At 29.1% G+C, this 16,220-nt stretch overlaps 2 protein-coding genes across 13 annotated transcripts; one reads left to right on the top strand and one right to left on the bottom strand.

Moving 5' to 3' along the window:
* The first annotated feature begins 50 nt into the window (after positions 1–50).
* Positions 51–4,312, top strand: LOC132909880 (zinc finger and SCAN domain-containing protein 12-like). Of its 3 annotated transcripts, none has more exons than XM_060965065.1 (5): positions 51–513; positions 771–1,205; positions 1,345–1,596; positions 1,668–2,580; positions 2,671–4,312. In XM_060965065.1, exons 1-5 carry the CDS (start codon positions 373–375, stop codon positions 3,123–3,125), a joined length of 2,196 nt encoding a protein of 731 aa, XP_060821048.1. In that variant the 5' UTR covers positions 51–372; the 3' UTR covers positions 3,126–4,312. The 3 variants fall into 3 exon arrangements, with proteins under 3 accessions (XP_060821048.1, XP_060821047.1, XP_060821046.1); XM_060965064.1 differs by having other exon boundaries at positions 52–513; positions 1,668–2,592; XM_060965063.1 differs by having other exon boundaries at positions 53–513; positions 1,668–4,312.
* A 171-nt stretch (positions 4,313–4,483) lies between these two features.
* On the bottom strand, positions 4,484–16,212 carry LOC132909889 (transmembrane and coiled-coil domains protein 2). 10 transcript variants are annotated; one of them, XM_060965092.1, is made up of 12 exons: positions 15,358–16,212; positions 14,285–14,355; positions 13,270–13,414; positions 12,841–13,036; positions 12,141–12,306; positions 11,764–11,992; positions 11,178–11,222; positions 10,771–10,853; positions 9,369–9,700; positions 8,856–9,256; positions 8,359–8,519; positions 4,484–8,202 (listed from the first exon to the last, which is right to left on the bottom strand). In XM_060965092.1, exons 2-11 carry the CDS (start codon positions 14,334–14,336, stop codon positions 8,363–8,365), a joined length of 1,806 nt encoding a protein of 601 aa, XP_060821075.1. In that variant the 5' UTR covers positions 14,337–14,355; positions 15,358–16,212; the 3' UTR covers positions 4,484–8,202; positions 8,359–8,362. The 10 variants fall into 10 exon arrangements, with proteins under 10 accessions (XP_060821075.1, XP_060821076.1, XP_060821077.1 ...); XM_060965093.1 differs by having other exon boundaries at positions 8,359–8,489; XM_060965094.1 differs by having other exon boundaries at positions 9,369–9,661.
* Between the last annotated feature and the right edge of the window lie 8 nt (positions 16,213–16,220).

The following is a 16,220-nucleotide window of genomic DNA, read 5'->3' as shown; positions in this document are numbered from 1 at the left end:
TTAATCGATTGAAAAAATCTTCAGCCTTTGGCTGTTTAGCGCGCCACCTACGAAACAAATTCTTTTTAGATGAAAAGAGAGCAACGCAAGTTAATTCCCCCGCTACGGATGCCACGACTGATTGTCTCCGATGGTGTGAACGCAGACTCGCTTGACAAATATCCCCGGATAATGCATATCTATAAAGTAGAGAAGTTTTCAACTGAAGATCAGCAGGAGGCGAATTAGGGAATGTCGTAATGCACGGCATAAGTTCTTTAGATCACGCAAAAGACCTTGGCCGTTGGGTTTCTTAAAGTAAAATCGTTCCGATCGGTCCTCCAAGTACTTCGTTTAATCTAGCAAAAAAACGATCCTCTTCATTCTGTTGATATGGCCGTCGTCGAGGAATTTGATTATTTATGTCGTTTATGTGCGACCAAAACGGGTATCCTAATGGGATTACCGATCTTCGAAGCCGGCGATCAGATGCGCAACATTGACAAGAAAATAGCCGCATGTTTGCCAGTGCAGGTAAAATCATGCACAAACAGTAGCAATTTCACTGCAATCTTCAGTGCTCTGTCTTCACCCCCTCTTTCTAATTTAACTATAAATAGAGGAAGAAAATTGGTGCAAGGTTTCACAAACTCCTCATGACAAGAGGAAAGCTATATATTAACTTTAATTAACTGTACAGTTGCTCTAAAAAATTGAAGATTGTGATGGCACTTCGTATGCTCTTTAAAAAATATATATATTAGCGTTGTCAGTTAATTAATTATTTTTAGGTGTCTATGACTGATCAATTACCAAAAGTGGTATGCGAAGAGTGTGCTTATAAATTGGATCAGCTGTTTGATTTTCGTGAAAAATGTTTACATACTGAGGCAGTATTCATGGAAATGTTAAAAGAAATTGCCAAGCAAGAAATTGTTCGTATATCAAAAAGGGATTTGGAAGAAGTAGAAGAAATGAAGAGGATTCAGAGGAATATTGACAGAATACAAAATAATATGGAAAACGTACAAAATCATGTAACTCCCCAAGAAACAACAGAGCCTACTATACATACTATGCAAGTCATAGATGAAATAGATTTGGCAGCGGGTGAACAAGTTGTTACACAAGAAGAAATGGGACAACAAGATACAGATATTGAGGTTACTGGTATCGACTGTTTAGATGGAGATACAGCTAGAATGGTGGATGAACATATACGAGAAGTAAATGAACAAATAAACCTAATATGCTTGCTGAAATAAATTGTACTATATCTATTACAACAATATTTTCATTTTAAACTATTTCTGAATGCAACAATGCTTTAAATGCAACTTAAATGTATATATTCTTGTATTGCAGGTTTCTAATCATCAAATAGCAATGCATTTGGAAGGTGATATGACTGTAGTTGGAAATTTAACAGTGAGTGGTCATTTGAGTCAATTAGGAATAAATTATGTTACTTCAATAAATCCTGAAGATCAAAATCGAGAATCAATTGTACATTATTGTGATAATGTAAAGTATGAATCAGTACCAATAAAACAAGAATATCATAGGTTGCGAGATAGATTAACCACAGAAGATCCTACAAATGTACTTGAAAATAATGTAAGTTATTTAAATAGAAGTGAAATATAAATAATATACAAATTTGTTTAATAAATAATTTTAATCTATAGGTACCACATGAGAATTTTGCTCCTGCTCAACCAGAGACTGGTAGTGATATAGAAGAAGCACGTGTAGTTGAAAGTGAAACTCCTAGGCATACAACTTCTCAAACAAATACTATGGCATCAACAAGTCAAATAACAACTGGAAGTCCAGAAATTTTAGTAGAATATACAAAAAGAGCCAAACATGCATTATTAGAAACAGCATTAAATAATCCTACAGTTGATGAAACAGGTTCACATTGGTATGTGTGTCCATTTTGTAATGAAGCAACATTAGGTTCAAATAATATGATAGCACATTTTGAACAATATTTTTGCTGTTGCCCTTGTGGTTTATATTTTACAAGTGTAGATGCCTTAAATGTACATAAGGAAAGATGTGATGTATATAAAAGTAAAACAATCGACAAAGAAAAACAAATCACAGAACCTGAATTAGTGTCTTCTCAAGATGAAGTAAATATAGAAGAAAAAAAACAAACAACAGTAAGGCAGAAATGGACTCCAAAAATTTGCACTCAATGTGGTAAACAGTACAGGACGAATTATAAATTACAAGAACATATGCGGAAACATACTGGTGAAAAGCCTTTTCAGTGTGTGACTTGTGAAAAAGCATTTCGTAGTAAAATTGGGCTTGCACAACATGCGGCTACACATACAGGGCAATATGATTACAATTGCTCCACATGTGGTAAAGGTTTTCAATCTAAAAGTTATCTTGTTCTTCATCAAAGAGTACATTCAGATTTAAAGCCTTTTCCATGCAACACTTGTGGACAACATTTTAAAACGAAACAATCATTATTAGATCATCAAAATAGACATCTTGGGGTCAAACCATATGTATGTGAAATTTGTGGCAAAGGTTTTATAACCAAAGGACTCTGTAAAAGTCATCAAAAAATACATTCGGGTATGGATAACCGTCAATATCCATGTGTGGTATGCAACAAAATGTTTGTTAGTAAAAGTTATCTGAACACTCATTTGCGCATTCACACAGGTGAAAAGCCGTATTTGTGTGAAGTTTGTGGTAAAGGATTTTTAACAAGAGTCGATCTTAAAATCCATTCAACAATGCATACGGGAGAAAAAAGCTTTAAATGCGATATATGCGGAAAAGTATTCGCCAGAAGGGCAGCGTTAAGGTGTCATAGGAGATTGCACACCGGTGAACGGCCTTACAGATGCGATGTATGTGGAAAAACATTCACGCAGTTCACTCCTATGGCCATTCATAAAAGATTACATACTGGAGAGCGACCATATGAATGTGATGCATGTGGCAAAACATTTGTATCGAGATCAACCATGATGTGTCATAAAAAAAAACACCATGGTACAGCACCCGTGCAAAAAGATGAACCAGTTCCTCGTCAAAATGAAATAAAGAATATCTTACCAGCAGAAATTGTACTCCGAGATTCCCAGGAAGGAATTCAAATTACTGCAGATTAAAACGCATGACTAAAATTCGGGAAACGTTGAAGTAAATAGATACAAACAACGCATAATAAAAAATGAAATATTGAGTCTGCATTTTATAAGAAGCGGCATTAGTCACCACAATGTATTCCTTTACTATAGCATATATGTTAAAATTGTATACAAAGAATATATTTTCGAGGATTCTTTGCAAGGGATGACAATGTTTTCTAAAATCATGTATACCTATAGAAAGTAAAGAAAAAATTAAATAATGATTTACATTATCATTAAAATATCGATATTGTCTACTTTTTTATTTGCAGTTTGTTTTGCTCTGGAATCTTTCAAAGATTAATAATTATTGTTAATCAAGCCATAAAATACTGTCAAGTTTAAGTCATGTAAAAGATAAATATTATTTTCAAGCTTCTGCAGTTAATGTATGTGCATTATAGGACTTGATTTTTAGCTTGTGATAATACATTTTTTCAACGACATATGTTAAAAAGATTATATAGTATAGTATGTAGTTTCTCAAATTCCAATCAAATGATACCAAGATTAAATATCTACATTTATTCTAACAAAGCTCAAATTATGGACATATGAAATAAAATTGAAATGAATTAATTTATAATTTATTTTTTAGCATATTTTTAAGAAATGCAATGCATTGTCAATGAAATAACACAAATGTTATTTATTTAGAGATATACTAAATTGAAAAATGGCTCGTTTGAATCATTATATAAGAATTTTCTTTATATTGTGTGTGCATTATAAATTGTTATAAATGTCACGAAAAAGAGAAAATAAAATGACACATTTACTAGCTATATAACATAAAACATGATTGTCATAAAGAAAGTCAAATATTTTCTTATTGATACTAGTAAAACATTAAAATATTATTTATCGAATTAAAGGCTGATAGCTATTTTTACTGCAAGGAAATGCTATAAAATGGTGGTTATATCATATTAACAATATAATTTCTTAAATTTAACAAAAGTGTAAAGTTATATATAATCACCTTTAATACATGTATATTTCTGTGGCATCTCTGCGGTTCTCTTTTGAATAAAAAAGCTTTCAGCACTACACATAGTAGAAATTGTGATATGTAATAATAAAATGATTACATTTGTAAAATTGTGATGATTGTAATATTATTGACAAATCCTATCAGAAAAAATATAAAAAACTCTACAACCAGATTTAGAATTTATTTTTAAATTTTATATACCTATATACGTGACTAATATTTTTTATTTATTACTATTTTAGTTATAACATATTTAAAGTAACATGTCATCTGCTTTTTACCCTCTAAATATACAATTAATCTAGTTAATAATAAGGATAAATTAAGTAATAAAAAAAATTAATTTTATTAAAAATTCTTTTTATTTCGAAACGGTATTAAATAATAATATTAATGACAAGAGCTGCTAAATTGATATTGGGCTTAAAATTTAGCAGCAATAACATAATACGAGCATTACGCGCGTATGTCTATCTTTTTTTTAAATGGACATAAACTTATTTTTGTCTTTAACTACATTATTACACTGACCTGTTATGCAGCTATTACATACGTACACTCGTGTGTATGCATAATATACATATATATGCATGTGTATGTGTCTAGCGTGTTAACAATTTCCATTACAATCGCTGTTCCTATTTCCTACATCGTCCTACAATTGACAACAAATATTTAATCTATAATTTGACATTAACTACCTATGCAAGGCATCGATGACAATATATTTGTTTCGTTATTTCTTTCCTTTCTATACTATAACTATATAGGGGGCCCCTAAAATTATGGGAAGTGTGAGTAACGATTATCAAGTTCCAGGATTACATTAACATTTTACGCAACTTATTTAAGCATATGCTTTACGATCCCCCATGAAGCTTTTTGATACAAAATACATATAAAATTGTAAATAGCCGCGGTAAAAAGAAAAACTCATAGAAAAATGTAACATTGTAAGATACAAAATACGTCCGTCGTTGTTTGACATGTGTGCAATTTTTTATTTATACAAATATTTATAATTTCTTTCCTTAGTTTTTCTTTCTTTTGTATTAATTTAATCGCTTCTTTTTTCTGCTACGTCCACACATTATTATGTAAATGTCCTTATTAAGCGTGCAGGTAGGGGCCCTCGTTAAATCAGTGGTCGATGATATCAACAAGTTCTCTAATATTGGATTATATATGTATCTTACAAAGCACCACGATCTAAAGCTATACAATACATATAGGGTGTCGTTTACTGAATACGAAACTACAAACAGGGAATAATCGGACGTACAATTCTTGCACTTTATGTTTCTCGATCGTTTGCTTATCCATATAGGTAGAACTTTTTACTATAAAGATAAATATTGATAATTAACAATAAGTAGCATACAATCTTCGAAAGAAAATTTACGCAATAGTGGTAATTATAGTAATATATAAGCGCACTAACACCCTATATATTTTGTCTAGTTGTCACTTATACAATAACAAACATATATTTTTAGTCAAAATCTGATTTAAACAACGTAAAAAATTAGAAATCTTTTTGCAGAACCAATATAATATCGAATCCAATAGACTTAATATATCAGTAATGTATCATTGTTGCAATTGTTTACTCCTTTTTGCAAATGTAGAGTTAGTACAAGAATATAGAGACACAAAATTGTTTTATAATTTTGTATATATAATTATATTGATCCCAAAACTGATTTTTAACTTTTACGTTTATATGTAAACTTAGTATAGTCACAGCGACGTATTTATAAATTTATAGACATAAGAAACGATTATTTTTAGGAACGCAAGAGGATTATTCGAAGGAAACATTATTATAATTATGAATAAATTTAATTGAATAAATTTTTATAATACAATTGTAAAGAAAATGAATCTGAAGAAAAAAAATATACGCAGTCCGTTAAAATACAAAATTTTGCCTGATCCAGTTATAAATACACGATCAAACTTCCTTACCCTTTCGGTTTTTAATATAAACATAAAATTTTAATTAATTTGATTTTTACATCCCTCGTAAATTATCAATTTCTTCCATGTTAAATTTTTTGGCAGTATTCGCATTGAACATATATAAAAGCTATAAAAATTGTGTTGAACAAATATTACAAAAGCAGTGATTATAACAATAAAATACGAGGTGCGATAATAATACATATATAAATAGCAGTTCAAAGAACTATGGCGTTAAATAAAGAAGTTCGGAAATTTGATGTTGTACTCACGAATAACAGGCTCGAAAAAAAAGAAAATACATTGCTACATAAACATTATTTTATTTACAGATTTTGTTTGTCAATTAAAAACAATTTCTCGTATCTTATCAAGGTCAACGAAACGATAACAGTACATAATCCAACAAATAACAAAAGTCCTAATGCATGAACTTAATACAAATTAGAAACTATGCATTTATATAAAACATAAAGAGAATTTTACGTATTAAGCAATAAAAAAGATTATAATTACCGAAAAATAATTTCTTTCTTTACTTGTCACATATTCACAAAATAATATTAGGCTATGAAACTTTATATTTTGTGATACTGTGCTTGCAGAAAGATGAAAATTAGGAAACTAGTGAAATAAATGACATTTCGTCATTAAGTAGCGATAATAGAATCAAAAAATTATGTAGACCAAAATATTTTATACACTCACAGATTTGAGCACCTATATTAATTTAAGAATTATCTCTTTTTGTATAATTGTACCATTTTATAATTACCGTTGCACTTTAAAAAAAATTTGTTCTCAATCATTTTACTTTTTTAACGTTTTTTTTAATTAATAGCAACACAAAATTGCCACAAATATTAAATTACTCACAATTGTAACAGCGATGTAGTCCATCAGTCTTTCTCTCATTTCAACATCTGTCATGGTTCATTTCTTTATATTCAATATAATATGTATGCATTCTTGTGTCTGTGGTGGTTTGAAACATTCGTGAGAGTACAAATAACAGTTAATGCTATTTATTTCAAAAGGTGTATTTTTTTTACGTCGTATGTAAAACAAATTAACGTTATATGTAGAATAAGAGGAATGAAACATGTTGGTCCTCTTTTGATGTTAAGTGTTCTAAAAGTATTTCTATTCACTTTTACATTTTTGTATTCTCATGAATGTATAATTTATAACTTACATATAAGGATCAAATTACCCCACCTCATTGCCAACACTAAGGAATATATCACATATTTTATACATTTTGACATGAAGAATATCTACAGTTATTTAAGTGTTCTCTTGCTTTCTTAATTTATATCATTGTTTAGCAATTGGACGATTGTAATTATAAATATTTTATTTCAAAATGTGCATTTTGATAAATTTACACAAATTTAAATTTACTAGAATATCAAATGTACGAACTATAATTCCGAAAATGGTGGTAACACCTCCCACAGACACTAATGATAGAACAATTTTCTTTTCTATCTTTTAATCAGTACTTTCGCTTGTTCAATTTTTTTTTTTTTTTTTTTGTTTAAATTTCATGCTAATCAATGATTCGTGTAAAAGTGAACTTAATCGCATGACATTAGAGTAAATTCTTCTAACAATGTGCCGTATGTAATCAAGCAATATCAGTGTACAGCGTTATATATTTACTGCCTTTTTCATATTTCATGGAAATTTTTATTTTTTTATAAATTATAATCAATATGTATCATTTTTTAGCAAAATTAGTCAAATAAAGATAAAAATATCGCGAAATAAATTTATAACATTTGCATAAGGGACAAAAGACATTTTTATGTTTATTATTTCTACTAAATCTCTTCTTCCTAAGTGAAACACTTTTGCACGGCAAAAAATGTTTTGTGTATTGTAATTCTATTAACAGTATCAAATAGATTTAATCACTCGTTTGATTCAATATAATAGTGGTGAACATGATCAAATTTAAAATATAAATGAAGTCATTTACGCATATACCTACTATTATTGCTCCAAAACTACAGCACTGATAAATGGGTCCAAAATGTTGATCATTGTGTACAATTTTTCTTCATCACAGGGTATGGTAAATTTAAGTATACCACCCTAAAATAATTTATTTTTTATACTCTAAATTAATGGAACATTAAATTTTTTACATGAAATAGATTTCTTAAAGGACATAAAATATTGTTTCATATCTTTTTACTAGTACGTTTATAATTTGTAAAATTTTCATAAAAATAATAATGATTTACTTACGATGCTACTTAACGGCGAGAGTCTGTTTAAGATGGCGCATGAGGTGACTGCCGACGTCGTGAACCTCAGGCCATTGTTTGAGCACAAATACTATGCCCAATACAACAAACGTAGTTGTTAATATGCGCACCCTGCACATGAAACAATGAGGCTTAGTACAACTGCAACAGAGATGCGAAAACAAAATAAAACAATGAGTGCGCAAAAGTAAAATCAGATGGCGATGTACGTGATGAAGTATGAATTGAAATGTATGTGAATGAAAACGGAACAAGGATGATGGAACAGAAATATATACTGATAAAAAATATGATAGTTATCTGTTTACTATAAATGAAAAAAAGAAAAAAGGTGATATATGTTGAAGTAAACAAAATTTACTTCAAAAAGCTTATGCAATTAAGCTGGAATGTACAATATTTTGTTTCGGTTTTATTAGATTATTTTCCTGTAAAAATAAAACTTAAACATAACTTTACAATATGAGATAACTGTACCTGGTCCTAAGGAAAGGCATCATTATACCAGCACCTGTTGCAACAAGAAGTAGAATAACTTGCAACACAGTTAATACTACATTTATGAGCTTTACAACCAACGCTCTTGCATTGCTATTATCCAGACCCTCTAAAGTGACATATTGTTGATGTTGTTGTTGTTGATGTTCCATTTTACAAATTTTAGTTTGGCAACTTTCCAACATTTCGTGTATGTCCCTTAATCGATCTTCACTTTGATATTGCACTTTTTCTTCCATATCTGTTATAGTTTGTTTCAAGTTTTCTACTTCATTTTGGTGCAGTTCGGTTAAATCATTAATTTGTTCTTCCAGACGCTCGCATCTAAAACGTTCCTCTTGCAAAGCATGGGAAAGATATGTCACTTCTTGTTGCAAACTCTAAAATTATTTAAGGAAGAAATTAATTTTAAAGTTATGATATATGCAAACATGTTATTGTTCTTTATTTGTTCTGTTTCATTACTTATTTTTTAAATCATTAGAAACAAACCTTCAAACCTTCTAATTTATCTTTCATTCTCTCCAAATTCTCTCTATGTTCTTGTAGTTCTGAGAAAATAGATTTAAGACTAAGTGCAGCATTATTACTACTGTGACATGTGTGTGCTTGTCCCCTACTACCAGGTCCGCTTTCACTTGTAACACTAGAGCATTCGGATCCTTCTTCGGATGGAAATTTCATTGCCGCAGCACTATGAGTTGATCCCAAACTACAACCACCAGGCAGCGTCGCTGATCCATGATGAGCCTTTTCATCTTCAACACTAGCGTTATCTCCATTACCTGCACGCGGTGTATCGTTTACATAAAAAGTTGAGCCATCTGCAGGGACACAGACGTCGCAAGTTAGAATGTTATCCAATACCAAACTATTCTGCCTTTGTTAATAACTAATCAATTTGTATGCTTTCTCGTATTGCAACACTCCTATCTTTCAAATACAGTTAATGATAATTCAAAAACATTTTTGTTGTATATAAATGCATCAATAATGTGTCACAAAATGTTTTGTAAACTTAATGCAAAAATTGTTTTTCCTTTATAATTTTTGTTCTTTGAATTCATGTCCACATATGTGTTTAATATACTTCGCTGATGTATTGGATAACTAATATGTAAAATAGCAAACATTTGAATATGTGAAAGCCACTAAAGACAAGGCAAAATTATTAAGTAACACAAAATAGTAATAAAAATATAAAGCTTACAATATGTAAACACAACATTCTCACATCAAATTTGCTTATCTGGTAGGTATTTATCAAATGTGTAAATATATAAGATTTATGTACCTTATCACATACAACAAAAAAGGGATATAGTGTTAAAAATTATTAAGATTTTACAAAGTAAAACACATATGATATATTTACTAAGTAAAAGGACGTTTATAGAATATAAAAAAACAGATATAGTAAGAAAATTAGCCCAAATGTTACTTACTACTTTCAACTGCCATGACAGCGCAAAATATTAAACATTATTTATTGTTTAATGTTGAAATGAGTAAGAAGATATTGTACTATTACTACAATACATTATAAATTACTATATATATATATATACTATCATCTTATTCCAGATAAATAAAAATTTATATTTCTGGAGTAATGAACATATTAGCAACTAAAGTAATAATATAACGATTTTAATAGTGTATTTACATATATATGTATATGTATTTTAAATAAAAGAAACGTGCATACTATTGCTTGTAGTATCACAATTTATTAGCATAGGTCAATATGTGCTTAGTGATAGTGCTTTTAAAACACAAAGATTTAATTAACACTTTCCATAGTAAATATTATTAAAAAATTAAATAATAAATAAGATCTGGACAAAATTGTGTTAATTAATTAAAAAAACAATTTGTAATAAAAATTACTCACGAGATAAAGTATTTATGTTATCTGCACTTCCAAATTTGTTTTTTATTAAATGTGCAAATTCTCTTGGTTTGGACATTACACTTCTGAAACATATAAGAAAAATAGAGATCAAGAATAGCTTTAATATTTCAATTTTCTAAAAATTGACTTTGGAAAATTATTATATTTATATAAAAATATGTTATACATTAACACGTGTAAATTTGTGTTTTATATTTATGAACATACTAAATTTGAATGTGCTTGGCTTAAATATATGAATTTATACATATATATAAATATTGTACTTCATTTATTGCATATTTATTTTATAAAATGATAATATAGTTAAAACTTAATTATAACAATAAATGTTATAATGAAATAATTAAAAAACCGTTGCAGTCTATTTTCACACCAACACTCACCCTGAAAAACCACTGATTCCAACCCTAATATTGCCACCCACGTTTCTGGAAGTGAATCTTAAATTAGATGAAAGTGTCATACCCTATATTTAGGATAACAAAACAGAAATTGGATAAAAAGAAGAAAAGAACAGAAAGAAATTATTTTAAAGGAACACTTCTTCACGTTTGTCACTACAGTGTAAAATTTTTATTTTAGCATATTAAATATAATACACAATACTAGTTTTTTATTTTAATTTAATACTTCTACTTTTTCAAATAAGCACATAAGCACATACAGCAACAACAGGAATAACATACATCATATTTTTATAAAATATACATTATAATACGTACAATCAAAATATGCTTTATAAACTATTAATATAATATATACATTTTGATAAATATCTAAAATAAAAATAAATAAAAATTTATATCAATTAATTCAGATTTAGATCTATCAATGATTATTTAAATATATCAGCCACGCTAATAAAAAATCCATATATATATATATCTACTTCTGATTTGATTTCTTATTGCTGTAACAACACAATTAAAATACAGTACAGACAGTTAATAAAAGATAAAATATACTTACTTAAGTCCTTGTCCCATATCCCGAAGCACTTCTCTGGGTTGTCTGTGACTTGTAGGTGCACCATTTAATTCATAATGTTTTAATTTTTTTGTGTAACTATCCAATTTTTTTTGGAGCTGAGAAATACTGTGCGCTGATTTTTGATTTTTCTTTTCAAATACTGCTTTGATTCGAGTAAGCTGTTGCTTGTCTGCATTGGCAGCTAATTTTAGATATTCATTTACATTTTCTGGAATAAAAAGAACATTAGATAAATTTTACATTTATAATACATACTCTGACATAAATTGCGATTATATAAAGGCCTTCATATAATTCATACAATTGTTTTAACACTTCAGTACTATACTAATTAACTGATAATTGCTGAAAATTACCATCACGTGTGGTTTGTTCTATTCTTATAAGTTCTCGTGTTTTAGCAATTTTACTTTGGATATGCTCAATAGCTTGACAAACACGAGCAGAGTTAGAGTCAACATCATCAGTTATTAATTCAGAGGAGCCATTTGATAGGAACGATTGTGTTGCATGATATTGTTCCTGTAAACAAATATAATGTTATATTAAAATTCACGAACATAAGAGAGAAACAAATTATGACTAACAAAACACATTTCCTTGAGCACATTGTTCGTTAACTTGTACTTTGATTGCACTCTGAAACTGTGGAGATAGTCTAACTTTGATGCCACTTACAACATTATGCAAGTAGGTACTTAATTTCTTAACCTATAACCCTGATTATACAGTAGTGATTGATGACCTTGTAGTACAGTACATTGTAATTACATGCCGTAACTTCACATTACATAAGTAACTTTATATAAGCATATACAATCATATTTACTACTGTAATAAACATTTAAAAACACAATGGCATTGATTTTGTTGATCCAAATAATTTAACAATAATTTCAAATATAATAACATATCGCTATTAGAGTTATAAATTATTAGAACTTAAATGAATATGAATATGTTATTTAAAAATGAAAATATTAATTACATTACAGTACATTAAAAAGTATTAAACATTCTGAAAATGAAATTATTTTATAATATTAAAGCACATACTCCTTCATCATCGGCTGGTAGGTGAATATTTGGCACAAACTCGTCTTGTTCGGCAGTGATTAAATTGGTATTTGGTTCATCCATAGCATCTACTCGAATCACAGTTCCTGGTGATTTTTGCCTACTACCTTTCATGCTGAAGCTGCCTCCACCACCACTACTTCCACTGCCTGTACTACCCTCCCCTGTTTGGGAACTGCGAAGTCAAATTAATTTTGTACTGTGCTCCTTTTATTTATTTTTCATTTATTTTTTTTAGGAACTTATTTTTCTTATTTGTAAGTACAAAATATTGTATCATTAATTATATCATATTGAAGCATAAGCTTAATGTTTCAGTTTCATGTAAAATACTACAAAAAAATAAGAATTTTTAATCTTAATTTATGTAAGCATACATATTAATATCTACAAAAAATTGGGTCTTACAGTGAAGCATTACGTGCTTTTGAAATATGTTCCAAAGTAGCTGAAAATTGCTGAGGTGAGGTCAATGTATTTCCTCTGTTAGGTGATGTACTGCGTGAACTATTCTTACTTGACGTAGTTATCATCAAATTAGCCATTCCTTTTGCTGAAAAAATGATTACCTAGCTGTGTTAGTAAGACTGTAAATCTTCTTAATATATGAGCTTAAATAATTTGTTATATATGTAATCTATATTTATATAAAAGTATATCTCTATCAATAAATATATCTCTTCTTTATCAATATAAGTGATACTTTCAGTATTATTACTATTAAACAGTAAATAAAGATATAATAAATGAAGAAATTAAAATATATTAATCCACAAAAGATTGGGTGAATCATTCATTCTGAAATCATTATTATCATTCAAATAAATATAGTATGTTCTCATTATCAAGAAAAGCTATGTTTATCAAATGTTATCAATATTAATCATAAGATTTCTCATGATATAATCTAGCAAAATGAAATGTATACGAAGAAAGTATGACAAAGTAAATTAATAAATCAATATAATATAAAATTACATGAAACTCATGATGTTTACACAATATTTATTGAAATAGGAAATTAATAAAAAAATTTACAATGTTAGAAGAAAATGAAAGAATACACTACAGAATAGTTCTATTTTACTTGACCCCTATATACCTATTTTGAGCTACAATTTTCTCTAAGAGTGATATTATCTAATCTAAATCCTGTATGTATAGTCTAATATATGTGTTATCCAAAAATAGTACATATATAGGAAGTTTAGTTGAAACACTGATGCAGTTCATATTTGCTATAACATATTCGTTATAATTTATTCATGTCATTACAGAGGTCATCCATATCTAATTAACATTTGTAACAAATTTGCTGGCCTACTTTTGTGACAGTAAGCACATACTAAATAAAACTACACGACTATTGAATATCAAAAAAACGTTATTCTCAAATATTGATATTGTACTTTAACAATGTTACCAAAAATATTTATTTTGAAGAAAATAACAAATTGTCTAGCATCAAAATTCATTTCGACATTAAGAAAACATCTGAACAAAAATGTCATGCAGTTACTTCTTTCACATTCTATCACCTTTAATCCAATCCTTTAACTGATGAATCATTCTGATTATCATAATTAGAACATCGGCATTGCTTTCGAAGTATGACGAACATATTACGCGGAAATACACGTGCAATGTAAAACAATAAAAAATATCGGCATTTTATCCATTTCATAAATATCAATTATATTTAATCTAGCACAAATATTCATTTTATTCATCAAAAAAAGTTATTGATGGTACTTTGTAATAATTAAAGCGCAAAACAACACGATGTACATAAGTGTACATAATTAGACATTAAATGTGGAATTTTATATTAAATCATGTTATAAACAAATTAAACGTTGCAGCTATTACAGGATTTTTTATTTTATTTTAATTCTACAAGAATGCATATTTTATGTAGTGGTAAATACTACTATCAAAATTTAAATGCATACATTGCATACTTTAATTTTCAGAGAAATCGTAAGATAGCAGAAAACTAATGCGATACAAATAAGAAAATGTCGACTAAAATCTTCTGAACCGAATAACACAAATTCCGATACACAACGGTTCTTATATAAACTAAGAATTTCTGACAAAAATAACAATGTCACCTCGCGTAATTGTCAAGTACGTGAAACACAGAGAGTCTCGTTAAATTTTCCTATTTAACAAATACAACTTCATTGAAAAAATACAATATTTATTTAGAACGAAAAATAAATGTGGAAACATGTAAAGATTTAAAATACGCATGTAGAATCGACGAATATTTTGTGAACTGTGATATTACGTTACTATCGCGACTCGTTTCCACACATACGATATCGTCCATGGTTATATAGGTTGCAAAGAGATATGGGAAGTAATTGTCCCACCCCTTTCATGCTGATATTGAGAAACGGGGTATGACTATTGAAGAAAAACAAACGACCTGTCAAAGCTCTTCCGCGGTTCTTTGACATTCGATTTGCCAAAATATATTTCGTCCCTCACCTTCTTTACCGCCTGACGTATGTAGCTCTTGGCTGAAGCATGGTTTTTATTTCAACGAATGTCACACTGGGAATACACAAAGCAGGGCTCCTTTTCGCGTATTGCGCTTTTCTCAATTGTCTCTTTGGTCAATCAAATGATAGGCTCTGTTATCGTTTTTCACGGGCGTGTCATTGTGCACCATTCGACATCGTAGCACTAGCCACTCTAATATCAACAAACGTGATACATTCTTTCGTCTTTAGGCACTTAATCGACAGTAAACTCATTCAGAAGCATGACGGAACACGCACACGATGCGACACATTCGGCGAAACCGCTTCGTTACTTCACAACTCGACAGTGGAATATGCCAAACGGAACACAGAGCAACGAACGTAGAGGAGGGGGTAAACAAAACCGATATATTACCACTTGCACCGACTGATCTTTCGATTCCTAGGGATATTTTCTATGGAGATGAGATTGGTATTGCAGTATCGTATCTAGCAGTATACGTGTCACTTCGCATTTATATAAGTTTAATGGATTTTATTTACATATGTTTTTAATTACAGTGTAATTAAATAAATTTCACTAGTTACTTTAGTTTATTTAAATATCATACGATGAATTTGTCTATTGCATGTCAGATTCTCGTTTTCGTTTCGATTCTTCTGTTGTGTTAGATATGTATGATTAATGTTTATATTTACTGAAGACAAATGAAAGTAATTTATATATTAAACGAAATTATGTACCAATAGTTAAAAATAGGAATAATATATCGTATATGTTACAAGGTTTGTTTAATGTATTATATTCAACAGCAGTAGATAATTGGATGCAACTTTGTCAGCTAGAGAAAACTTTCTTGATAATAT

This window comes from Bombus pascuorum, chromosome 8 (assembly GCF_905332965.1).
Source record: "Bombus pascuorum chromosome 8, iyBomPasc1.1, whole genome shotgun sequence".
In the NCBI taxonomy this organism is placed as follows: domain Eukaryota; kingdom Metazoa; phylum Arthropoda; class Insecta; order Hymenoptera; family Apidae; genus Bombus; species Bombus pascuorum.
Note: the sequence above shows the minus strand (reverse complement) of the source record. Positions and strands in the feature narration are given on the sequence as shown.